Source organism: Hemiscyllium ocellatum, chromosome 2 (assembly GCF_020745735.1).
Source record: "Hemiscyllium ocellatum isolate sHemOce1 chromosome 2, sHemOce1.pat.X.cur, whole genome shotgun sequence".
NCBI lineage: Eukaryota > Metazoa > Chordata > Chondrichthyes > Orectolobiformes > Hemiscylliidae > Hemiscyllium > Hemiscyllium ocellatum.
This window is the reverse complement of record NC_083402.1, coordinates 142,549,149-142,576,872: the sequence shown is the minus strand read 5'-3', so window position 1 is coordinate 142,576,872 and position 27,724 is coordinate 142,549,149. Positions and strand designations below refer to the sequence as shown.

At 41.7% G+C, this 27,724-nt stretch overlaps 1 protein-coding gene across 2 annotated transcripts in view; it reads left to right on the top strand.

Annotated features, from left to right (window-relative positions):
• Nucleotides 1–26,842, top strand: part of mllt3 (MLLT3 super elongation complex subunit) — a 155,199-nt gene extending 128,357 nt beyond the window's left edge. Inside the window, exons 9-11 of one of the 2 annotated variants that reach the window (XM_060846638.1) lie at nucleotides 1,328–1,399; nucleotides 5,573–5,644; nucleotides 24,435–26,842. In XM_060846638.1, coding sequence (XP_060702621.1) covers nucleotides 1,328–1,399; nucleotides 5,573–5,644; nucleotides 24,435–24,566 — 276 coding nt within the window. In that variant the 3' untranslated portion in view covers nucleotides 24,567–26,842. The remainder of the gene's footprint in view (nucleotides 1–1,327; nucleotides 1,400–5,572; nucleotides 5,645–24,434) is intronic. The other variant, XM_060846639.1, reaches the window with a different exon arrangement.
• Nucleotides 26,843–27,724: the final 882 nt, after the last annotated feature.

The window sequence follows — 27,724 nt, the reverse complement described above, 5'->3', positions numbered from 1 at the left end:
ACAGTGCCAGGGATCCAGATTCGATTCCAGCCTTGGGCGACTGATGTTCTCATGTGACTGTGTGGGTTTCCTCCAGGTGCTCTGGTTTCCTCCCACAGTCCAAAGATGTGTAGGTTAGGTGAATTGGTCATGTCCATGGGTGCATGTCCATGGGTGCACTAGTCAGAAGGAAATGGGTCTGAGTGGGTTACTCTTGGGAAGGTCGTGTGGACTTGTTGGGCCAAAGGGCCTGTCTCTACACTGTCAGGGAATCTCAAATCAGCATATTTTTTTCACCTTTAGCAAAGTGTATTATTTATTTAGGCAATTATTTGTACAAATGAAATAAATCCTAAAAGAAGTGATGCAAATTACAGATCCCTGTTAGCGAATATTTCAATCACAAATTAAAAAATCAAATTTTAAAATCCCAATTCATGATCTTCCTCATAATGGGCCACGTTTCTGGTAGTACTGAATCTTCACAATGCATTTCCTACATTTTCATTTAGAAATGAGTGGAGTGTGTAGTTGAACAAACTTACTGCACTGTATCACATCCCATCTTTAAAATGCAAGTCTGTTAAGGAAGCACAGAAAAAGGCTTCTGGATAAATTAACGTTTCTACTCAAAATCTTGACTCAACTGTATGAATTGATGGATATTGCTAACAAAGTGGGAACTTGCTCCAGCAAATGCTAAACATTATATGTTTGACTTTCTAACTGCAGAGTTTGGTGGCGATTCCAATCAAATCATTATCTATAAATTTACATTGAAACTCGACAGTCTTCCTTGTTGAGATCAGAGTGGTGTTGGAACAGCACTACAGGTCAAGCAACATCCGAGGAGCGGGAAAATCAACATTTCTGGAATCCTGATGAAGGGCTTTTGCCGGAAGCTTTGATTTTCCAACATCATCTTAGATGAAAACCTGACCTGCTGTGCTTTTCCATCACCACTCTAACCTTGACTCTGATCTCCAGCATCTGCAGTCCTCACTTTGGCCTAAACTTCCTTGTTGGTTTTTAATTGAGCAGCATGAAGAGAAACTGTAAAATGATGTGCCCCATATCTGGACAAGAGATAAAAGGGTCATGTTGACAGAATAGTTGGAGATATGGAAAAGTCCGTGGCTTTGATGATAAAATATATTGACAAAAAGAGAACATGTATGGTTGGGAATGGGGAAATTGTGGAAGTGAGTGGTGACAAGCGAAGAAATCATAAGGCCAGTACTTTCTGATAAACAATAGCCATTTTTTTTTAACTGAGTCAGAGCACAGCCAGAAGTGAGGAGCCCTGAGGAGATTTGTAGCTGAAGTCTTTACGCCTCTGTTATAACAGGTGTTAGAAGTCAAAAGCCCATTAAAGCAAAGCAAACCTGAGAAAACAATAAGGAATGGGGAATATGACAAGGTAAGATCTGTTTCTTGCTTTCTTGAAGTTCTTTCATACAACGACATATTACAATACAAGAGTTGTTTGTTCTGTCACTGGAAAATTCTTGGACAGACTGCTGTGATTCAGAATGAGACAATAGAAGCTGGTGAGGTCATCCTTGCTTGGACTTTCCTGAAGTTTAATTATTAACTTAGTTTTTTGCTATTTCAGCTGGTTCAGTTAACTAAGTAGGAGTTACAGCATAGAAACAGACAACTTGGTCCAACAGCCTATACCTGTAAGTCGCTGAAAATGTGTTGCTGGAAAAGCACAGCAAGTCAGGCAGCATCCAAGGAGCAGAAGGGTCGATGTTTCGGGCATGAGCCCTTCTTCAGGAACGAAGAAGGGCTCATGCCCGAAACATCGACTCTCCTGCTCCTTGGATGCTGCCTGACTTGCTGCGCTTTTCCAGCAACACATTTTCAGCTCTGATCTCCAGCATTTGCAGTCCTCACTTTCTCCTATATCTGTCAGTCACAGAGTAGCAAAACCTGAAATTAATTGTTTGTGCAATGAGAGGTTTATAAAATCATGAGGGCCACGGATAGGATAAATAGAAAAGGTCTTTTCCTTGGGGTTGGGGAGTCTAGAACTAGAGGGCACAAGTTTAGGGTGAGAGGGGAAAGATATAAAAGAGACCTAAGGGGCAATTTTTTCTCACAGAGGATGGTACGTGTATGGAATGAGCTGCCAGAGGAAGTGGTGGAGGCTGGTACAATTCCAACATTTAAGAGGCATCTGGATGGGTATATGATTAGGGAGGGTTTGGAGGGGTCTGGGCCAGGTGCTGGCAGGTGGGACTAGAGTGGGTTGGGACGAGTTGGACTGAAGGGTCTGTTTCCGTGCTATACATCTCTAAGACTCGAGGTTATTCTTCAGCATCAAATTTCCAGTTCAGAATCTGGAGTGTGCAAGTGATTCATCCAATGGAAAGTTGATTGTAGATGAATAACATTGGTTTCCCAAAATACTTTTTACTCAAGCTGTTGTTCAGAAGGCTTTTAACTAGTGTTGTATTGATACATACCCCAAAGTAAGGAAACTGAATTCGCTTGAAGTCCATCAGACTGTCAGTGGCTCTATGTTCACAGTGATATTGGCTGGCAAAGGAATTTAGTATTTGAAGGTGAAGATGGATGTTATGTAGCTGCCTTGTTTGAACTCCCAAGGTCTTTGGCATTTTGGATCCAAAAGAATCCTTCAATATATTGTTCCGAAATTGGGGACTTTGACTGGCAAATTTGGGTTTTGTTGTGTTTGATTGCACAGTACTTGGTCTGAAAGATCCGCACCCGATATTTGCGCATAGGACTCCTTTAAACCAAAACTGTTTTCCTTGATTAAAATGTGGAGAAGGAAAGGTGCAGTGGGTCAGGGAGCATCAGAGGAACAGGAAAGGTTATAAATCTGCCTTCGTATCTGTCCCTATGTGGTTGAAGGACATGATGTCAGATTATGTTAGCCTGGTGGAGTATTGGAGCTGCTCATCAACATGGGGTTTTTGTTCTTCACCCTATCTGTCATCCATCGTCGTAGAATTGATGTCAAATAGTCTTGTTATTTTCTTCCTTTTGAAAGATCTCTTGCACACAATGGGAGCGACTCTACCGAAAGTCCCAGGTTCAAGAACCCCCTGCTCCAGAGATGTGTAATAACCTCTTTGAACAGATTTAATTGCAATTATAAAGTGAGCTTTAATTTGAGAAGTGGACTAACAAGTTGGTAGTGTGGTGTAAAAACGCAGAACAAAGAAGAGTCGCTAGCTATTTCAGCTCACAATAATACTTATTAACTTTCTTAACCTCACGTGTTTTGTGAAGCGATATAAATTCAGTTTAATTATTCTGTAAATTCTGTTCAATTTTTGGTACATTCAACGACAACAAGCCTGCTTTTCAAATACTGTTTGAAAATTGCAAAGCACCAGCTGGAGTGAAGCAGCAATCAACAATCCGAATGGGAATGCTTTGTTTAGATAATGTAATGTTAAGTGGCTTTTTATAAAAAAAAATGGGATTGCAGAAGTTAATGAACATATTGTGTGTATTTTTGAGGACGTTTTCATCCCATACAAGGGGCCTGCAAGCGAAAAACCGCAAGATAATTTCTGACAATTAGCAGGGAATCTTAACCTCCTGTTCTGATAACTCTCACTGATGTGGGAAAGGAAGTCGTCTTCTCTTTTCCTTCGTCTCGATGGTCAAGTTCAAGCTCTGAGTAGAAAGTTGCATTGCTCCACGTACAAAAAGACATCATTTCCTGTGCTTTTGTTGAATTTTGAAAATGCATTTCAAGGTGAAACAATCCAGAGTCTTTGTGTCAGTCCAACCACTGAAGAAACACACTTTTTTTATATCCTGTTTCAAATGTCGGGTTTTATCTGAACCTTGCTCCAGAGATGTGAGGATCAGATATTTAATTCACTGCACTGTCCTGTCCAGTTGATAAAGAGCACTGGCCAAGTTTCTGTACCTAACAAGAAGAACTGTTTAATACAATTTGTAAGTACAGATAAATAGTTATGAACTAAAGATGTGCAACTGTGCCAGACCAAACTCCTTAAGCCATTGTAAAAAAACACACACACAGACTCAACACACACACTCACCACACACACTGCCCCCCGCCACACACACACACACATGCGCGCGCACACTACCTCCGCGCACACACTACACACACACACACACACACACACACACACACACACACACACACACACACACACACACACACTCTTCACCCCCTCCCACTCTCACATTCTTCCCCCACCCACTCCACACTCACACCCCCTCCACACTCACCCACCCTCCACTCTCCCACACTCCACACTCATCCACCCCCCACAGTTCCCCACCCACACACACCCCCACCCTCCATACTCATCCCCCCACACTCCGCATTCCATACATCCACACACCTCAACACACACACACACCTCTACACACCCCCCTACCCTCACCCACATATGCCAAATGGCATAAAATAAAATGCCTTTCACCATCCAGCAGCATACCCAATGTGAACATGATTCACGGAATCTGGAAGGTGATGTGAAGGATGTTCCCAATGATGGAGAACGCCAATACCTGCACTCAATTTAGGAATACAAGGTAGGCCATTTTGAAATGAGAAATTTCTTTACCCAAACAGTAGTGAATTCTCTGCACAGAAAATGGGTTGAGGCCAAAGCATTGAATATCTTCAAAAAGGAGTTATAGTTCTTGTGGCTAAGAGGTGCAAATGGCTACAGGGTGTGGAGTTGGGTGATCAGTTGTGATCAACTTCAATGACAGAGCAGGTTCGAAGTGTCTACTCCAGCTTTGTTTCTATTTTCTAAAATAAATTGTTCCAATTTAATGTTGATTTTTCCTTTAGAAATCATGGGCCAGTCTTGAAACCTCTGAATAGTAAAGTATATCAACTGAAATTAATCTCTTTATCATTATTCTCACTGTCCAATGTTACTTTTCAACATTGACTTTCTTGTTTTTATGCATTCCATGCTGGATTAATCTTAGTTTTTTTTAAGGAAAGCTTACTGAAAGACTTCCACTGTAAATTTTATGATATACTTTTTATTAACTGACAAATTTGTGAGTAGTAGTGTATGTTGAGGAAAATATTACCCTCACTTATTTTCTGTTTGGATTTTAGTTCGTTCATTGTGAATTGCCTTAACCACAATACGTAGTGCAAAGAGTGATCATTTCAATTAGTCGATAACTATAATGTAGGTTAGCACAAGGTAGTTTGGGAATATTGCAAAATGATTTGAGATGTTTTGCAGGATTCTGAAACATGTGAACATGTGCAAATCAAGCAAACATTAGAAAAACGTTTTTTCCCGATAAGAGACATGGAATCTCTCCAGTTGAATTTTGACAAAAAGCGCACAATATCTCAAATATGAAATTGGTTTTATCTGTGCAGATCCCAAATTAAGGACCATCCGAGATCATGCAGCTGATTTATAAAACTTTTTTTTTGTATGCCAAGTATGATTTTTGACAACATGTTTAATCTTCAAGAGTGTAACCGGTGAGAGACAAAATGCATTGGGGTACCTGAACAGCATTTTATATTGACATTTAGGGCATGCTAAAAAGGTGTCAAAATAATAATTCTTCATTGGATATTTGTCCTCAGGCATATCTGGATGAGTTGGTTGAGCTTCATCGACGACTAATGACACTTCGTGAACGACACATACTACAACAGGTAACACTCCTTTTAAGACACATATTTAACTATTACACATATTGTCTGGTTTTATTCCACACCTAAGGATTGATTCTAAAAGAGAAACTCACCAGATTTTACAATCCTGTGAGTTTAATAAGGATCACAAGCATCTTACCAGTTTCCCAGTTGTTATTTTTTACCACTTGACATTCCTTCTCCATTTTTACATGTTTCCCTTCTGTTCTTGAACATCATACCTATGTTCTTTGTGTACTACTTCTCTATATAGTAAAAGCCAGAAGTCTCACAACATCAGGTTATAGTCCAACATAGACTCAGAGATGTACAGCATGAAAATAGACCCGTCAGTCCAACCTGTCCATGCCGTCCAGGTATCCCAACCCAATCTAGTCTCACCTGCCAGCACCTGACCCATATCCTTCCAAACCCTTCCTATTCATACACCCATCCAAATGCCTCTTAAATGTTGCAATTGTACCAGCCTCCACCACTTCCTCTGGCAGCTCATTCCATACACATACCACGCTGAGTGAAAACGTTGCCCTTTCAGTCTCTTTTATATCTTTCCCCTTTCACCATAAACCTATGCCCTCTAGTTCTGGACTCCTCCACCCCAAGGTAAAGAACTTATTGATTTATCCTATCCATGCCCCTCATGATTTTGTAAACATCTATAAGGTCACCCCTCAGCCTCCGATGCTCCAGGGAAAACAGCCCCAGCCTATTCAGCCTCTCCCTATAGCTCAAATCCTCCAACCCTGGCAACATTGTTGTAAATCTTTTCTGAACCCTTTCAAGTTTCGCAACATCTTTCCGATAGGAAGGAGACCAGAATTGCACGCAATATTCCAACAGTGACCTAACATTGACCTGGTCAGCCGCAACATGACCTCCCAACTCCTGTACTCAATGCTCTGACCAATAAAATCACATTATCTGATGAAGGAGCAGTGCTTCAAAAGCTTGTGATTTCAAATAAATCTTTTGGACTATATCCTGGTGTCATGTGACTTCTGACTTTGTCCACCCCAATCCAACACCAGCAGCTCCACATCATTTCTGTATCCTGGGGGAGTTTGGTGGTGGAGGGATAAGCACTTTCTTCAGTATGACACCAACTCATTTCTTCAAATTGTTCATGATTTTATTTTGAGCAGCAAAGTTTCTGACTTGATACTCTATTACTGAATGGCAGGTTCTGGCACCAAAATGTGTACTAAAGTTGAGGCTTTTTCTGATTGATGGTTTCCACTGTATCATGGCTGTGAACTCAAGATCATTCTAATGAAAGATTAAGTATCATAATCCAAATGGAAGATCAGACAAAATTGTGGCTGTAAAAACAGCTCCTTTTTGGTGTATTTTCATTGTTGGAGCTCAGCTCCTCAAATTCTAGAAGCAGTATTTACTGTTGTATAAGCTGTTGCATTGTTCTGCACCTTATTTTTTTGGTGGGGGGGGAATGATCAAAACAACAGCATTTCAAAAAGGAGGAAGACCGATTAAAGGGCAAGTGACCACATGGGAAGTGATTCAGAAGGAGAGCGAAACTGCACTGCTGCCTGACCCAGCTTAACCTGCATAGCTGCTGACTGTGCTGTCTATTTTCAAGTATCTCTGGACATTGGAGTTCATTCTAAGAAAAATAAACAAACAGCAGAATTCACAGCTGACCTTGGAGAAACCTGTGTGTGGGACCTCACAACAAGGGAGCAGTTAAGTGGATAGTGTTTGACGTGTAACCTGACTGGTTTTCTTTTGTAATCTACAACAGTGCATGGAATGTTTTTTTTTATTCAGTGTTGTTATTGAGTTCTGTCTCTTGATTAAACTTTAAAAATATGAAAATATAGGTTTTAAGCTAGCCTGGAGCAGTGAGACTGTGCTATTTTTTGGGTCTGTAGATTAAGGTGCAAAGATGGCCTTTAGTAGAGTGATGTGCTCTTCCTGTTGGATGTGGGAGACTAAGGAGAGTTTCCGTGTTGGTGATTATGTCTGCAGGAAGTGTCTTTGGTTGTGAATCCTACTGGATTGCATAGATCTGTTGGAGTGGCAGTTAGAATTTACAGAAACTGGGGGAGACGGGTGATGGATTGCAATTGCAGGAAGGGGGATATACGAAGATACAGTCGGTAGATGAGTCCTCTTCAAGAAAGGAAGGTGAGGGAGGCAGGTAGTGCAGAAGTCTCCTGTGGCTATCCCCATTTCAAACGTGTATTGTGTTTTGGAAAATGTAGGGCTGATGGACTCTCAGGGGAATGTAGCACTGACAGCCAAGTTTCTGATTCTGAGACTAGCTCTAGTGTAATGAGGAGCACGCCATGTTCCAAGCAATTGATTGTAAAAGGGGACTGTCTAGTCGGAGGCACAGACAGGCTATGTTGCAGTTGACAGTGAGCCATCAGAATGGTGCTTTGCTTCCCTGGAGCTAGGACCAAAGATATTTTGGAGAGAGTGCAGAATATTCTCAAATGGAGCAGGAACAGCAAGAGGTTGTTGTACACATTGAAACTAATGACATAGGAAGTAAAAAGGATGCGATTCTGAGGAAAGATATAGGAAGGAGAAAGTGGAGATCAGAGCTGAAAATGTGTTTCCCCAGGCATAAGCCATTCTTCAGGAATCCTGAAGAAGGGCTTATGCCCGAAACGTCGAATCTCCTGTTCCTTGGATGCTGTCTGACCTGTTGCGCTTTTCCAGCAACACATTTTCAGCAAAGAATATAGGAAGTAAGGCAGGAGTTTAAAAAGTAGGTCCTGGACGGTGGTAATACCTGGATTACTCCCAGTGCCATGAGCTTGTGAGGGTAGAAATGGAAGGGTAAGAGCAGATGGATGTGTGGCTGACTAGCTAGTGCAGGGGAGAAGGAGTCCTATTTTTGGATCCCTAGAATGCTTTCTGGGGTAGAAGTGACCTGTATAAGAAAGACAGACACCGAAATTGGAAGGGGACTGCTGCATTGGCAGGGAGATATGCCAGAGCTGCTCAGCAGGATTTAAATTCCTAAGGGTGTTGCGGGGGGGGTGGGGGAGAGACCCCACGAGATAATGAGGAAAGTGAACAGTCTAAGACTGGTACAGTTGGGACAAGGTGGAAGTCAAACAGACAGGGCAGGCAGGAACAAAGCAGAGAATGAGCTAAGACTGATTAAATTATACTGTATTTGTTTCCGTGCTAGAGGCCCAGCAAGTAAGGCAGTTGAACTCAAGACCTGGTAAGGAACGTGAGGCTGGGATATCACAGCAATTACAGAGACGTGGCTCAGGGATAGACAGGACTGACAGTTTAATGGCCCACGCTATAGATCCTATAGGAAGGATCAAAATGGAGAGCAAGACAAGGTAGTGAGTGGCATTTTTGATTAGGTATAACATCACGGCTGTATTTAGGGAGGATGTTCCTGGGAATACGTCCAGGGAAGTTATTTGGATGGAACTGAGAAATAAGGAAGGGATGATCACTATATTGGGATTGTACTGTAGACCTCCGAACAGTCAGCAGGAAATTGAGAAGCGAATATGTGAGGACATCTCCGTTATCTGGAAGAATAATAGGGTGGTTATAATAGGGGCTGGGATTTTAACTTTCCAAACATAGACTGCAACTGCCATAAAGTTAAGGGCTTGGATGGAAAGGAATTTGTTCAGGCATGTGTAGGAACGTTTTCTGAGTCAGTATGTGGATGTACCTACGAGAGAAGATTCAAAACTTGACCTACTCTTGGGAAATAAGGCAGGGCAGGTGACAAAGGTGTCAGTGGGGGGAGTACTTTGGGGCAAGCGACCCTAATTTTGTTAGGTTTAAAGTAGTGATGGAAATAGATAGATTGGATTTAAAAATTAAACATCTGAATTGGAGGAAGGCTAAGTTTGCCGGTATTAGGCAAGAACTTTTAAAAGCTGATTGGGGGCAAATGTTTGCAGGTAAAGGGACAACTGGAAAATGGGAAGCCTTCAGAAATGAGAGAACGAGAGTCCAGAGAAAGTATATTCTTGATAGGGTGAAAGGGAAGGCTGGTACATGTCGGGAATGCTGGATGACGAAAGAAATTGAGGTTTAGGTCAAGAGTAAAAAGGAAGCATATGTCAGGTATAGACAAGAGAGATGGAATGATTTCCCTACAAGAGTATGTGGGTAGTAGGAGTATACTTCAGAGGGAAATCAGGAGGGCATAAAAGGGATAACATTATGGCTGTAATTAGGGATGATATTCTTGGGAATCTATCTATAAGCAATCCCAGAGAACATGAGAGAGCTTTGGCAAATAAGGTTAAGCAGAATCCAAAGGGATTTGACAAATACATGAAGGACAAAAGGGTAACTAAGGAGAGAATAGGGCCCCTTAAAGAGATCAGCAAGGTCACCCATGTGTGGCACCTCAGATGGAGGAGATACTAAATGAGTACTTTGCAACAGTGTTTACTGTGGAGAAGGATATGGAAGATATAGAGTGTGGGGAAATAAAAATCTTGAACAATGACCATATTTATAGAGGAGGTGGTGCTGGACAACTTAAAATGCATATAAGTGGATAAATCCCCAGGACCTGTTCAGATGTACCCAAGAACTCTGAGAGAAGCTAGGGAAGTGATTGCTGGCCCCCTTACTGAGATATTTGTATCATCGATAGTCACAGGTGAGGTGCCGGAAGACCTGGAGGTTGGCAAACGTGGTGCCACTGTTTAATTAAAGGTGGTAAGGAAAAGCCAGGGTGCTACAGACTGGTGAGTCTGACATCAATGGTGGGCAAGTTTATTAGAGGGAGTCCTGAGGGACAGATTTACATGTATTTGGAAAGGGAAAGACTGTGAGATGCTGCATTTTGGAAAGGCAAATCAGAGCAGGACTTATGCACTTAATGGTAAGATCCTAGGGAGTGTTGCTGAACAGAGAGACCTTGGATTGCAGATTCATAGCTCCTTGAAAGTAGAGTCGCAGGGAGATAGATTAGTGAAGAACACATTTGGTATGCTTTCCTTTATTGGTCAGAGCATTGAGTATTGGAGTTGGAAGGTCATGTTGTGGCTGTACAGGACATTGGTCAGGCCACTTTTGGAATACTGCATGCAATTCTGGTCTTCCTGTTATAGGAAGGATGTTGTGAAACTTGAAAGGGTTCAGAAAAGATTTGCATGAATGTTGGCAGGTTTGAGCTATAGGGAGAGGCTGAATAAGCTGGGGCTGTTTTCCCTGGAGCATCGGAGGCTGAGGGGTGACCTTTAGAGGTTTATAGAATCATGAGTGCCATGGATTGGGTAAATAGACAAGGTCTTTTCCACAGGGAAGGAGAGTCCAAAACTAGAGGGCATGGATTTACGGTGAGAGGGGAAAGATTTAAGAGACCCAAGGGACAACTTTTTTTTAACACAGGGTGGTGTGCATATGAAATCAGCTGCCAGAGGAAGTGGTGGAGGCTGCTACAATTACAACATTTGAAAGGCATCTGAATGGCGATATGACCAGGAAGGGTTGAGCAGGATATGGGCCAAGTGCTGGCAAATGGGACTAGATTAGGTTAGGATATCTGGTTGGCATGGATCAGTTGGACTGAAGGGTCTGTTTCTGTGCTAAATACCTCTGTGGCCAGGGATTATCCCAACCAGTAAAATGTTGATTGCGTCTGAACTGTTTGAAATTGTTCACTTTCACTGTAGTCAGATGTAAGAACTGACCAGTCATTCTAATTTCTCAAATGGAGAAACAGCCAGTCGAAAGAGTGAAGAGTCCGTTGTTGACCCCCAGGTCATGGGATTAATATCTGGCAAAAAATAGATGATTTAATTTTGAATCAGCATGTTTCTGTTATTACAGGGCATTCTGATTCCGTCAAGCTCATAGAACCAAATGGAACAGGCACACAGTCTACTGCAGTGTTCTTCAGTGGCCTCCCCTTTTGGACCAGATTGACATATTACTAAAGCAGTCAACACGATTAGATTAGATTAGATTCTCCTGCTCCTCGGATGCTGCATGACCTGTGCTTTCCAGCACTACACACTTTTGACACTGAAATATGTGCTGTTCCACTTGCATGTGTTCTATCCTGCCTACCAACAAAGAGAAGTTGCCCTCAAATCAAATAAATCGTATTTTTAGCAGTCTTGCTTTTTAAAGATATTTACTAATCAGTCTGTTCAGGGATGCCATTACATGCCTCTGGAACAAGTGGGACTTGAACCTGGACCTCTTAGCTCAGAGATAGGAACACTGCCACATGAACCCCAGTCTTGTTGTTTAAGCTAAGTTGAAATACTGATACCGTTTAATGAAAATGCTGTACTTCACAATTTTAAACCGTTTGCTCACAGGAACAATTTTAGGAGCAAACCTCCTTGTGAGGAAGTGTTTGGTTCTGAAACAAAATGAATCTCCACTGGTTTCAAAAGGGAACCTTCAGGCTTTCGCTGGACATATATTAAAACCAAATATGTTGCCTGAGTGAATGCAAGATGTTAGTTTGTCTGAGTTTGCTTTCACAATTAACTGATCATTTTGAGTTCTTTTTATCCTGAAAGAACGTATAGTTACTGTAAAGATGTGGAGTGCCAGTGTTGGACTAGGACGGACAAAGTTAAAAATCACACGACATCAGGTTATAGTCCAAAAGGTTTATTTGGACAATAAGCTAGTGTCATGTGATTTTTAACTTAGTTGCTGTAAATCATTTCATAATTATTTTAAAGACTATCCATTGCTTATGTACAGTACTGCCTTTTAATGTATTTCCCAATTCACCTCAGCCAATTTATACCACTTGCCTTCATATTCTCTCTCATTTAGCATGCAGGCAATTCTTTGATGTGACATCGCCAGTATCTGTTGTCAGATATGCCTGATGTCCAATAGATTATTAAGCATTGAGAAATTTTAATGCAAGAGAAAGCTCACTAGAACTGTAAAAGCAGTTCGTGAGAGTTTCTATAGAAAATCTTTTCAAAAGAGTAAGCAAAAGTGTGCCTGGCAAATTCGTGGAAAATTTCAGAGCTGGTGGATGAATTGGATGCATATTTTGCTTAAATCATAAATATAGAGGATATGAATAATATTCCAGAAATGTGTGGAATTCATGGAATGGAAAGGAGGGGGGAAACTCTGGAAAATTCACTAAAGTGATAGTTGGAGCTGCTGCGCTGACAAATCTCTGGGTCTTCATGGACTTCATCTCCTGGGGTGATGGTTCTTCCTAGAATCAGTCAGTGAGATGTTATGTATTGGCTTCAATTTTCAAAATTTCCAACATATGAGGAAGGATCCATTTGATTGGAAAAGAGCAAATGTAAGTCCTTCCTTCAAAATGGAAGAGACAGAGAAAGCAGGAACTTACAGGCCAGAGCCAGTTAGCTTAAGATCGATCTGAGAAAAAAATGTTAGAAAATGTTTTTAAAGATATTGTAGCTGGGTACTTCAGGGGGGAAAATCAACAACTCAGGGCAATCGGGCAGAATCAGCATGGTTTTATGAAACAAATAATGTTTAACCAATTTATTGCAGTTCTTTAGTGAGCTAACATGCTCTTGTATTGTGGTTGTATTTAGACAGAGACCCATAAGGTATTTGTTAGGGTGCAACATCAAATAGGGGGAGCACATTGGTATGGATAGAAGGTTGATTCATGAAAAAAAGAACGGGCATAAATGGGCCATTTTCTGATTGGAAAGATCTAACGAGCGATCTGCCAAAGGGATATTCAAATCTTGGTGAGGCCTCTCCTTGCCTCCAATTCCTCCTTCAGTCGGCATGGCTGTGTTTGGATTCTTTTTGATAATTTTCTGCATTGACTCGATGCTCTATCTTTTAATGAATGTCTCTTCCTGAGACCCTTAAACTGCCAGCACAGCTTGTTTTATTTTGACTGATTTCTTAACATGAATTCCTAAATCTCCTCTTCCTTAGCTGTCTGTTCCTGAAGCTTTACTGTCACTGGCATGAAACCATTTGGGACTTTTCTTTTGTAGCTCGAATTACTTTGAAGACTGCTAAACTGTATTGCTACTGTGAGAAGCATTTTCACTCTGAATGACCAACTTCTGTCTAAAAGAAACAACACACTCTGCTTTTCTAAGAACTTGCTTCTGTCTGTCCCCATGTCACAGGACATCTTGGGTTCCATTTGTTATTTGCTCTCAAGATGGACCCCAAGATTGTAAATCCATACTTGGGTGCATGTGTCAACAAAGATCAGACTCTTCCCCAGGTAACACTTTTCAAGCAAATCGACATGATACCAAGACTAGGATCCTCCATTTTAAAGCGCAATTTTTAAAAAAAATTCAAATCAGATTTTGAACTATAAATGGTTCTGTCCACTTTAGAACACAGGTTTTCACATTATGATCATCTGTACTTTCATCACATGAGATTGAGGTTCAGAGGTCAGCTCAAAGTCAACTATGTGGCTGTGGGTCTGTACTCAAAAGTAAGACCGACAAATTATCTTCTCTAAAGGGCACCTGTGAGCTAAACGTATTTTTATAGCAGTCTCCACTTCATCAACACTCGGGCCAGAACATTTCCTCTCCATTAGCAATGCTGCAAACGTTGGGAAAATGCATCAGAAATAGAACATCAGCATCAAGAAAAGTATTCCCAATGTTTTCTCTTCCTTGATTTGAAAACTGCAACTTGAGGCCCACACTATTAAGTGGTGACTGCCTTCTTTCCATGCATTTAGATCTCATTGTTAGCCCACAGCACCTGATTTGTGTGCCACTTCCAATTCTCCTCTCCTTGGCAGAGAAGCCAGTTACCACCAATTCCCAACATGAAGGTTGGAGCCAATACCTGATTGATTGATTGTCCAGGTCCTCATCCAACCCTGACTTCACCACAAACACTCCTGCATACTCCATGGACACCAGTCTTCCCCAGCTTTCATCCTTGCAAGTTGGCTTTGGCAAAACACCCGCCTCACCCACATGTGTGTACATTAGTACCAACTCTCTCAGAACTTCCACCCTTCAGGAGTTTACTTTAAAGCTCATTTGCATCTGCTAGGTCACTTTTAACACAGAACACATGTCTCTCGGGCATCCTCTGGCTCTTAGCATCATTTTTTTTCCACACTACCACTCTTGGTGTTTATTTGGAGGTCGTTAGTCTCTGTGGATTGTATTGCGTTTTAGCCACATGGTGTTCAGTGTTAACTAACTTCAGCTTCTTGGTCCTGCATTGCATTTTTAATGTGCTGGGTGAGTGGGGCAGCTGGTCACAACTTAAGAGCTGAATAGTCAAGGGTGTGGACCTATAGCACCGTGTCACAGCTGCAATATGTGCGAACACCTTCTGCAGCAGACTCCGTCCTGATATTATTGAGACTTGTCCATCTTTCAATCCAGTTTGCAAACTATTGATGAACCTCCCTGTCAACTGTCCATTTTCGGAAAATCATTCACATACAAGGTGGTAGGATTGTCATCCTCTGCTTGAGGTGGAGATGGTGCTTCGTCTGGCAGGTCTTTAAATAACTGAAGACCTACAGGCATCTCGTACTTGCCCAGTGGCAGGGAAATGTCACCTATGTGCTGACCAGATGGTGCTCCCAACTTGAATCTGAAGAGGATTTTAACAAAGCTAAAGGTCTCTGAGCCTTGCCACTGCAACCTCTGAAGGTTGACTGGCTTTGTCCTTGGTGCGTGGTGGAATTTTAACTTGTACCTCTGGAGTATTAGTTCAGATTTTGCATTATGAATTCAGTATTATTACGATGGTGACACTATTCCTTAATAAGATCAGTTTAGTCAATTTAATATGTGAATGTGATCTACACAGTTGTCTCCTGTGTTCATTGGCTGTGAAATGAAGAGTGTCAGCCCTTCAGACAGAGCCTTGTTTCACCTCTGTGTAACTTGTTTGTAATCAGAATTCAAGTGGCTTTCATGTTAAAAACACTGCTGTCGTATTCGGATCAATAAGGAGTCAATAAAGGGAATGCTTTTGTTTCACTTTTGCATTTTGCTATCATGTAAATAAATGCAGGATCACCTCTTGTAAAAGTAAGGTCCTAGTATTACAAATGTGAGTGGCTTGGAACCCATTAAAGCTGGGCAGGAAACGGTGGAAGACTTCGTCATGGTAACACAACTCTAAACCTGGTGTGCCTCATTGTCTGGAAATTATTGCAGGAGAGATATCTTATAGTTGATGAAGATACAAATCTTGAATACCAATACTTTATTCAACTTGTAAATAGCACTGTGTAATTCTCCAATTTTGCAAATTTGTTTTGTAATCGTGTCGGAGAGACTTTGACTGTATTGTTTTCTCCATATCGTCCTTATTGGAATAGACCCTTAATCTTTTGGCTACGACACTTCGAGTAAACACGGTGCATTTACCTACTGGATAGATAGCAATATCGATTGGACAGCCCAATAGATGATATCTAAAACCTTATTCCTCTGCATTGGGAGTTCAAGCACCAAAAGACATTGGTTATAATCATTGGTTCAGAAAAATCAAAAGAAATAGGATGGGCCATCTTTTGTACCATCTCATAGCCCTCAACACCTCAAGATTTCAAAAATATATGTACCTCCTCTTTAAATACTTCCACTGATCTAGCCTCCACAACTTTCCTGAGTCGAGACTTTCAGGCATTCACTATCCTCTGGGGGAAGAAATTGCTTTGCTCCTCAGCTTTGAGTATCTCCCTATTCTGTAATTATTTCCCCTAATTTGAGATTCCCCCAATGGGTGGAACTGTCTACTTAATATCTACCCTGTAAGACATAGGCATAGAATCCCTACAGTGTGGAAACAGGCCCTTTAGCTGGCCCAGTCCACATTGACCCTCAAAAAAGTGTTCCACCCAGACCCACCACTTTACCCCATCCCTGTAACCCTGCATTTTCCCTGGCGAATCCACCTAGCCTATGTGTCCCTGAACAAGTTAGCATGGTCAATCCACTTAACCCGCACAGCTTTGGATATGTGGGCGGAAACCAGAGCACCCAGAGGAAATCCATGCAGACATGGGAGAACATGCAAAATACATACAGATAATTGCCATAAGGTGGAATCGAACCCAGGTCCCTGGTGCTGTGAGGACTGAGCCACTGTACTGTCCCCTACAAAATGTTTATGGATAAACAGGATCGCCCCTTATTCTTTTAGATGCTAATAAATAAACATCTAATCTGTTTAGCCAGTTTTGATCAATCAAATCCCTTTATCCCAAGAATGAGCCAAATGAATCTCTTTTGAACTGCCTCCAATGCCAGTACATTTTGTAAACACAGGGACCAAAGCAGTTCTCCAGTTGTAGCACCACAAACATCTGTATAGTTACAACAAGACTTTCCCATTTGTAAACTCTAACCCCAATAAAACCAACATTCAATTTGCTGTCTTAAACTTAGCATGCAGTTGCAGCGCGTAATTAATTGTTTTGTGCACAAGATCACGCTATAGTGTACTTTTTAGAGTCTTCCTCCATTTAAATAATGGTCTGCCTGTTTATTCTTTCTACTTCACATTTTCTACATTAAACTCCAGCAACCAAGCTTCTGCTCACTTGCTCAACCAATCTAACTCTTTGCAGATTCCTTATCTCCTTATCACAGCATACTCTTCCACAATGTTTATATTATCAGCAAATGTGGATACATTCTGATCTGTCTGCACCAGGTTATTCATGTAGATGGTAACTAATTGAGGTCCAAGGACTGTTTGTTGTAGCACTCCACTTTCCAATCTTAAAAAGGTGTATTAATTCCGATTCTGTCTTCTGTGTGTTAACCAATCCTCAATCCATACTAATACATATCTCATTAGTATCAGCTCCTGTCTTGTGTGGTAACTTCTTCACATGGCACTATGTTAAATGCTTTCTGGAAATCAAAATGCATGCCATCTACAAGTTCACCTTGATCAACTGCTTAAAACTGCTTGATCAATTCAAACAACTTAAGCAAGTTTGTCAAATGTGAGTTGCCTTTCACAAAAGTATTTTTAATCTTTCTTTTCATTGCGTTAATCTTTTCTAAACATCCTTGTGTCTTTTTTTAATAATGGAATCTAGCATTTGTTAGGCTAGATTAGTGGGCGGCACGGTGGCACAGTGGTTAGCACTGCTGCCTCACAGCACCTGAGACCCGGGTTCAATTCCCGACTCAGGTGACTGACTGTGTGGAGTTTGCACGTTCTCCCCGTGTCTGCGTGGGTTTCCTCCGGGTGCTCCGGTTTCCTCCCACAGTTCAAAGATGTGCGGGTCAGGCGAATTGGCCATGCTAAATTGCCCGTAGTGTTAGGTAAGGGGTAAATGTAGGGGTATGGGTGGGTTTCGCTTCGGCGGGTCGGTGTGGACTTGTTGGGCCGAAGGGCCTGTTTCCACACTGTAAGTCTAATCTAATCTAATCTAATGACAGATGTTAGTTTAACTGGCCTGTAGTCTCCTTCTTTCTGTCTCCCTCTGTTCTTGAACAAGGGTGTTCTTTCATTGGTTTTCCAATCCACTGGAACCCTCCTGAATTTCTGGAAAATTTCAATGTATATTTTTCTGTCACCACTTTGTTTAAAACCCATGGTTACAGGCCATCAGGTCTGAATAACTTGTCTGCCTTCAGTCCCATTGATTTGTCAAATAAGTTGTCCTAGAATTAGAGACATATAATTGTTCATAGGTGTCACGTCAGAAGATCAGATGGAATATTAAAAAAAACAAAGATTAATAAGAAAGGAAAAATCACACCAGGTTAGCCAAAAATGTAAAAAAAACAGACAGCTAAAGTTTCTTTCGATATTTCATAAAGAATAGTTAGCACAGTAAGTGTTGGTCCTATAGAGAAACAGTCTGTGGAATTAATAGTGGAGGATGAAGAGATGGCAGACAAATTGAACAGATTTAGCACTGGTCTTTAGCACAGAGGATACAAGTAACATCCTGGAAACGGATATAAATCAGGAAATAAAAAAGAGCGGGAAAATCAAGAACATTACTATTACGATGAAGGAGCGTCGCTCCAAAAGCTAGTGCTTCCAATTAAGCCTGTTGGACTATAACCTGGTGTTGTGTGATTTTTAACTTTGTACACCCCAGTCCAATACCAGCACCGTCAAATGATGATTACTATTAGCAGGGAGGTAGTACTGAATAAATTGTTGGGAATTGCAATTTGACAAGTCTCTAGATCCTCCTCAGTTTTCTAGATTGTCTGATTTATCCAAGGATCTTAAAACAAAACAGGTAACCAATGAAATTGTTGATCTGTTGTTTTTAATTTTCCAAAAAAAAAATTAGATGTGGAGAAAGGCTCCTTTGAAATGAAAAATAGCCAATTTAACTCCTTTGTTCAAAAAGGGAATGAGACAAAGTACGAAACGACAATCTTATCATCTGTCATTGGGGAAATGTTAGAAGTTATTATTAAAGATGTTATGACTGGGTACTTGGATAAGATCAAGGTGGTCAGGCATAGCCAGCATGGTTTTGTCAGCGGGAAATCATATTTAACAAATTTATTGAAGTGCTTTGAAAACATGGTGCTGTAGATTAAGGGGAACCAGTGGATGTTTTGCAATTAGATTTCCAGAAGGCATTTGTTCAGGTTCCATATTATAGACTATTGCAGAAAGTAAAATCTCAAGGTGTAGGCGTCATGATACTGCATGGATAAAAGACTGGCTGGTTAACAGAAAACAGAGAGGAAGGATAAATGTTTTTCAGGTTGGCAGGATGTCCTGAATAGTATGTCTCAGGGATCTGTGGTACAGTTGAAATTGATATCAATGAAGGGGTCAGAGGTATGGTAGCTACATTTGCTGATGACGCAAAGATAGGTAGGAAAAGAAGCTGGAAAAGCTCAGCAGGTCTGGCAGCATCTGTACGAGAAGTCAGTTAACATTTCGGGCCTGGTGTCCCTTCCTCAGAACTGGCCCGTAATTGAATTTCCATGTTAAATAGTGTTTTTCTTAGCGGTGTACTTTTTAAGGTGTAGTAATCTCTCCTGATTTCAGCCAGTTGGCTAATCAAAAAAAGGCACTAAAGAGGAGAGTCTAATGCGAGGGCATTATCTCTGAACAAGGGGTCACTCCTTTAAGACAGAGTTGAGGAGGAATGTCTTCTCCAAGTGTAGTGAATCTATGAAATGCTTTACCACAGTGGGCTGTCAGTACTGGGTCACAAAGCTGAGAAAGGCATTTATTCTTAAAGAATCAAGGATTTGTGGAAAATACCTGAGCGACTACCTAATAATAATTTTTTTAAAAATGCTGATTGGGGGGGGCGGGGGGGGTGTTGGGAGGGAGTGACTTACAGAAGTTTATAAAATCATGAGGGCTGTGGACAGGGTGAATATCCAAGGTCTTTTTTTCTTATGGTGGGGCAGTTCAAAACTAGAGGGCATAGGTTTAAAGTGAGAGAGGAAAGATTTAGAAAGGACCCCAAGGGGTAACTTTGAATAGGAAGGGTTTGGAGGGATATGGGCCAAATGATGGTAAATGGGACTCGGTCAGATTGGGATATCTGATTGGCATGTATGAGTTGGACCAAAGGATCTGTTTCCATGCTGCATGATTGTAAATAGTCACCAATCAGCTATTTTCCTGGACATCTGACAGATTAAAACAGGTTGAAGGAACTCTCTGCCACTGCTGGGTGGGCGGCATGGTGGCACAGTGGTTAGCACTGCTGCCTCACAGCGCCTGAGACCCGGGTTCAATTCCCGACTCAGGCGACTGACTGTGTGGAGTTTGCACGTTCTCCCCGTGTCTGCGTGGGTTTCCTCCGGGTGCTCCGGTTTCCTCCCACAGTCCAAAGATGTGCGGGTCAGGTGAATTGGCCATGCTAAATTGCCCGTAGTGTTAGGTAAGGGGTAAATGTAGGGGTATGGGTGGGTTGCGCTTCGGCGGGTCGGTGTGGACTTGTTGGGCCGAAAGGCCTGTTTCCACACTAAGTAATCTAATCTGTAAGTAATCTAATCTTATGCAGGTCTGCTGTTCTCTTCCTGAATTGCTGTTCTTGTGCATTCTCCCTCTGTTCTAGGAGCACGGGAATCTCCTTTCTCTGAAGAAAGGTCACTGGATCCAAAACATTAAACCCTGCTTTCTCTGTTAACAGATACTGCCAGAGCTGCTGAGTTTCTCCAGCGATTTCTGTTTCTGTCATCCTCTGTTAGCCTTTTGGTAACCGATTTTTGTGTTCTCCTCTCTCCATCTTATATTTCAGGCTGACACCACTGTTTGCTGGAGTATATTTTACCAGGCTGGTGACAGAAGTGATGATGCATGGCAAATTGAGTGCAGTCATGCTTGTGATTTCCTGATGAACTATTTGTAGCTTGGTTCCCCATTTATAAAGTTAACACTTACACCGTCATAGGAATTTGCTTCAAAATTGTTCTGAAGGTCTAAGGATTGCCCCAAATATTTCCATCTTCTACAGTGGTGGAAATTTGCTAGCATCTATAGGACCATAAGACATAGGAGTGGAAGTAAGGCCATGCAGCCCATCGAATCCACTCTACCATTCAATCGTGGCTGATGGACATTTCAGCGCCACTCTCACCATAGCCCGTAATTCCTTGCGAGATCAAGAATTTATCAATCTCTGCCTTGAAGACGTTTAATGTCCTGGCCTCCACTGCACTCCATGTAAATGAGTGGTTATTGAGTGATTGTGGCAAATAGCATGAGCATATTTAAGAGGAAGCTAAGTAAGTGCACGAGGAAGCTGCCAATTGTGGAACATTTTCATGCAGTGCGATAAAACAAATAGTGCCAGAAACGTCTGTGGAGCTCAACACTATTTTAGCTGTAAATTCTACTGTCAGCGTTAAACTGGCTACTCTCAATATCCTGCATTGAGCATGTGTGCTGCAAAAGGTAGACCGCATCCGAGGAGCAGGAGAATCGACGTTTCTGTCATAAGCCCTTCATCAGGAATGAGGCTTGTGGGCTGAGAGATAAATGGGGTGGGGATGGGGCTAGGGAAAAGGTAGCTGAAAGCGCAATAGGTAGATAAAGATGATAGATCAGAGAGGAGGGTGAAATGGATAGATAGGAAAGGTGATGGACTGGTCAGAAGGGCGGTGCCGAGTAGGAGGTTTGGGACTGGGTTAATGTGGAGGGAGGGGAAATGAGGAAACTGGCGAAATCCACATTGATCCCTTGTGATTGCAGGGTCCCAAGGTGGAAGATGAGGCGTTCTTCCTCCAGGCATCGGGTGGTAAGGGTTTGGTGATGGAGGAGGCCCAGGACCTGCATATCCTTGGCGGAGTGGGAGGGGCAGTTGAAATGTTCAGCCATGGGGAGGAGGGGTTGATTGGTGCGAATGTCCCAGAGATGTTCTCTGAAACGATCCGCAAGTTTGCGTCCTGTCTCCCCGACGTAGAGGAGGCCACTTTGGGTGCAATAGATACAGTCGACGTTGGTGGAGGTACAGGTAAATTTCTGTCAGATGTGGAAGGATCCTTTGAAGCCTTGGACGGAGGTGAGGGGAGTTGTGTGGGTGCAGCACAGTCTCAATATCCTGCAACAGAGTCAGCTGAATGTGGACAGTAGCATTGTATTAAATTCAGTGTGTAGCTTTGACTTTACAGTAGAATTTCAGTTTTGAATTTCAAGGGCTTCTTGCTAGTAACATTTGATTTAACAATCTGTGAAATGTATTCCTTTTGTTTTCTCAAGTGTTGAGTACAGCAGCAAATTAGAAAGTTTCAGATGTTTAATCCCTTTCTGAAGGCTCTAGGTCTGTTATGAAACTGAAGAACACACTACTAATCCGTCTAATCCAATTGAAATATCACATGGATCCGGTGTCCAGGAGGGAGTCTTACTTCGCACTTCATTCCCCTCCTGACATCCACCCTCCCACGAGTAATTTTCAGAAGAGTTAGATTTTCCCAAAACAAACCGAGAGAAAAAGAGGTTGGATAATTCATAAACCGCATGATCAAAGCTGTTTCTGTAATGCTGTAGATACAAACATTGTAGACTGAAATCCAAAATGTCAGAGAAAAGAAAGTATTACTGAGAAGAAGTAGTAATTCACTGGATTCCCTCACCCTCTCTTCTCACGCACCAACTCCCACAGCTACGTGGATTACACCTCTTCCCAGTCTACCTCCTGCAAAAATGCCATCCCGTATTCCCAATTCCCTCGCCTCTGCCGTATCTGCTCCCAGGAGGACCAGTTCCACCACAGAACACACCAGATGGCCTCCTTCTTTAGAGACCGCAATTTCCCTTCCCACATGGTTAAAGATGCCCTCCAACGCATCTCGTCCACATCCTATACCTCCACCCTCAGACCCCATCCCTCCAACCGTAACAAGGACAGAATGCCCCTGGTGCTCACCTTCCACCCTACCAACCTTCGCATAAACCAAATCATCCGCCGACATTTCCGTCATCTCCAAACGGACCCCACCACCAGGGATATACTTTCCTCCCCACCCCTTTCCGCCTTCCGCAAAGACCGTTCCCTCCGTGACTACCTGGTCAAGTCCATGTCCCCCAACAACCCACCCTCCTGTTCTGATACCCTCCTCTGCCACCACAGAAATTGCAAAATCTGCACCCACACCTCCTCCCTCACCTCTATCCAAGGCCCCAAAGGAGCCTTCCACATCCATCAAAGTTTTACCTGCGCATCCACCAATATCATTTATTGTATCCGTTGCTCCCAATGCGGTCTCTTCTACATTGGGGAGACTGACGCCTCCTAGCAGAGCGCTTTAGGGAACATCTCCGGGACACCCGCACCAATCAACCACACCGCCCTGTGGCCCAACATTTCAACTCCCCTTCCACTCAGCCGAGAACATTGAGGTCCTGGGCCTCCTTCACCGCTGCTCCCTCACCACCCAATGCCTGGAGGAAGAACGCCTCCTCTTCCGCCTCTTCAACCCCAGGGCATCAATGTGGACTTCAACAGTTTCCTCATTTCCCCTTCCCCCACCTCACCCCAGCTCCAAACTTCCAGTTCAGCACTGTCACCATAACCTGTCCTACCAGCCTATCATCTTTTCCACCTATCCACTCCACCCTCCTTCCTGACCTATCACCTTCATCCTCACCCCCACCCACCTATTGTACTCTCCCCACCCTCATCCTCCTCTCATTTATCTCTCCACCCTTCAGGCACTCTGCCTGTATTCCTGATGAAGGGCTTTTGCCCAAAACGTCGATTTCCCTGCTCCTTGGATGCTGCCTGACCTGTGCTTTTCCAGCACCACTCTAAACTGGAATCTGGTTTCCAGCATCTGCAGTCCTTGTTTTTACATAGTACCGCTGATGCTGATGGATTAGGAGAAAGTGAGGACTGCAGATGCTGGAGGTCAGAGCTGAAAAATGTGTTGCTGGAAAAACTCAGCAGGTCAGGCAGCATTAAAGGAGCAGGAGAATCGACGTTTTGGGTATAAGCCCTTCTGCAGGGCTGAAGGAGGGCTTATGCCTGAAACGTTGACTCTCCTGCTCCTTGGATGCTGCCTGACCTGCTGCGCTTTTCCAGTAACACATTTTTCAGCTCTGATGCTGATGAATGTCTGGTAAAGGTCGACTTTGAACAGGGATTTTGGGGTGAGGTTGGAGTACATAGTCCAAATATATAACTGAAGAAAAAGATCAGTTAAAGAAGTGAAAAGAGATGATGAGGAAAGGCTACTTCAAAAGAAACTTTTGGTTTCTATCATGGCCCTGGGGCAGCACTGGAGTTACAAAGAATCATTCCTTCCCCAATGTTAATGTGTTTACATGCTGAGGTGTCATTAATACTAACCACTACTTAATTGAAACTAGAATTTGCAGTTGAGTTATAAGTAACAGCATTTAACATCAGCTAATTTGTTGCTTCTCTGTCTTTATTTAGATCGTTAACCTCATAGAAGAAACGGGACATTTTCACATCACAAACACGACATTTGACTTTGACCTTTGCTCACTGGATAAAACCACAGTTCGAAAACTACAGAGTTACCTGGAAACTTCAGGAACATCATGAGGACACTGGTCCCCAGCTACGAGCTGGAGATTTGAACTTTTTAAGCGATGCAACCGATGACTAGCCCTATAGAGCTACTTCCTGCAGCTTTTTTCCAGCCAGTCATGCTTCTCTTCCCCTGACCGTGTTGCTGGGGGAAAATACCAAGAGATTCAACAGATCCTTACCAGCCTGAGGAATGTTCTGGAAGCGCTGGACCAGTGAGGTTCATCTTCTCCTTTTACCTCTCATCCCCTGGATATTTGCTCTTTGAGAATCTCAGCGGTAGTATGTATCTTTTGTGGTGTCCACATCCACATGGTGAATGATGCATGTGCAACACTGCCTTAGTATGTAACTGATCTATCTATTTATTGAAAAAAAATACATTCATGATAAATATCTTGGATCTTTGGAACACTACCAAACATTGAGCACTCTGGTCACATTTGTGACCAAGGCTTATGAATGCAGTAGGAATTGGCCACCAGATGTCCGGTGAATTCATCTCCAATTTTTGGTTTCCTTTGTAAACTAGCTGCAATCATAGGGACACTATGTAACTACACAATGTTCTAGCCTTAGTAATTGAACTGTAGTGCTTTAAAAATCTATTACTGTGCACTGTTCTGAGAATCATTACCAGCTTTGCTATGTTTTAATTAGTGATCGGCAGACACAAACGATCAGATGTGTACTGATGCTGGAGGAAATATTGTCTGCACAATCATGTTATTAAGCAGAGATTTTTAAAAAAAAAAATAATTTTCTTCCAGATTTGATTCAAACTTTTTACAGGGAATAAGGGATTTTGTGGTGTAATTCTGCTTACCCTTTTAAAGTACTTGACACCTTTTTTCTTATTTTAAAAGATATTAACATGCAATGCCAGTCATCGGCACGTGCAGTTGCATCACAACTGTCATGCGCACAGTGGCCCTCTCTGATTCTGAAATTCTTCTTTCATTTCCGAATGTCAGCCTACGTTCGCCCCCTCCTGTTGTTTAGCTGGGCAGACTCTGTGAACGGTAAATACACCTGAAGATTCCAAGAACTAACTGATGAAGGACGGTGAAAAACGGTTTTAAACGAGATTTTTGATGACTCGTGTAAAGGTTTTGGCATATCAGATGTAGTTAAATTGTTTTTTGTTTTAAAAGGATGAAATGGGTTTGTGAAAACTATTCTGTTCCCAATTTTCTGTATGTTGTAGAAAATTCTCAATTTGGGATTAATTATTTATTTGAAACACTCCCTTTACTGCCAAATCTGTTTTGCCATCTTTACCTATTCTGGTAAATGGTGTGTATTTATCAGTCCATCCTTTGGATAGTGAAATTATATTTCTTAAAGGTAGATCTTTCTTTAGCAAGTATGTTGCAGTAAAACCATGCTTCAATGGCGTCTTTTTGAGGAGACCTTAACTGTTACTTTCAGTCCAAAGATGGGATGAAGTTTAGTACTTTTTTTTTAATTATTGAAGGTTCTGAAACTGCTTCCAGCAGCAAGAAGTGTACTTTCCGGTGATAACGAGGTTCAGAAACGCCATTGTGTCCATTACTTGAAATGTTACCTTGCTAGTATACTTTTGATGTGCAATTCAGTTCAGAAAAAACAGATTTTTTTTTTGAGAAAAGAGGGAATAAGTGAACTTACTTCATTTCATGTATGTGGTGTTCAATGTGTGTTTTCAATTCTCATTTCACTTTGATTTTGATGTGCCCGTGGTGAAACCCAAGATTCTTGATTCGAGCCAAGGAATGCTCCAACAGTCTTCAAAAAGTTTAACATGGTACTTTGTGAGTTCCTTTTTAATTTAATGTAGTTGCTTGATCCATCTTGATTGTTGTGGCTAAATTTTGTGGTACAACTCAACTTCCAAAAAAAATTTCATTAAATTTTAAAGAGAATCTTTGCTGTGATTCATCTAGTCATTCCTCATTGCAAATATTTTGTGTGACAAATGGCTCAATATACAAAGCAGTGAAAGCTGTTGGGTTTTTTAAACAGGATTCAACACTCCATGAATTAGTAAATAAAGATTAGTTTCAGATTGTGTTACTACAAAAAAAAAACCATGTTAATATAATATATAAGGTTTAAATACTTTATTTTGTAATCAAACCAAAATAGAAATAAATTGGTATGTAAGCGTCTATTGTACTGCACATCCATGGGACACCAGCCTAAAGTAAATCTTTTTGCAAACATTATGTATAAAAAGTATGAACTTAATACTTTAGACTTGATCCCAGGAAGAATTTACTGCAATATTGGGTTTACCACAATATTTAATTTGGTCAAGTATGTTACACTCTTAAACCAATTTTTGCATTAGCTTTTCCATCAACCTTTTGTATCTGGAGAACAAAATAAATTTTTTTTTCAAAAGAATTTGTGCTTGTGCACTTATTTTCGAGCAGTACTGTTTTTTTTCTGAGGAAGTGTTGCTTAGTCAGGCGAAAGTGAGGATAGCAGATGCTGGAGATCAGAGTCAAGAGTGTGGTGCTGGAAAAGCACAGCAGGTCAGGCAGTATCCGAGGAGCAGGAAAACGACGTTTCGGGCAAAAGCCCTTCATCAGGAATAATATTGCTTAGTCATGTCTTGAGCTATGTAGATAGTGAAATTTCCTTTTAAAATAGCTACGTTTTATTTTCAAATATTCTGTTTAAAATTCTTAATGTGCTTCATCTAAGACTTATTCAATCTTTATTCGTAAAACAGTAGCTGCAAAATGGTAACTTATGAAATCTTTTCAGATTGGGTTCTGAGTGTGAAATACCATGCTAATACAGGACTGAAGCAGTGACACAGAAACTGTTTCAAGGCTACAGAATAACAACCTAGTTCCTCAGCAGACCCAGTGTTAACAATAACTTTAGCTTTGTAATATTGCTTCGATGGAGGAGATGTCAAGTAACGTTACAAGAATAATCAGATTTTGTTTTGAATTTGCAAGTTGTTTCCTTGTGCTAGCTCTGCAAGACCAGCCTCTCAACAACTCGCTGTTCTGGTCTGTGACCCTGAATGAAAATGTGGAATCCTTTTTGATCATTTTGACATTAGTGCTTCAGTTGTATTTCATGGTAAACTTAATGACCGGCTTAATTCAAACCAATTAGTCCAATAGTCTAAGAATTAATTTTGTTCTGATTTCTGCAATAGATATGTCATTGAA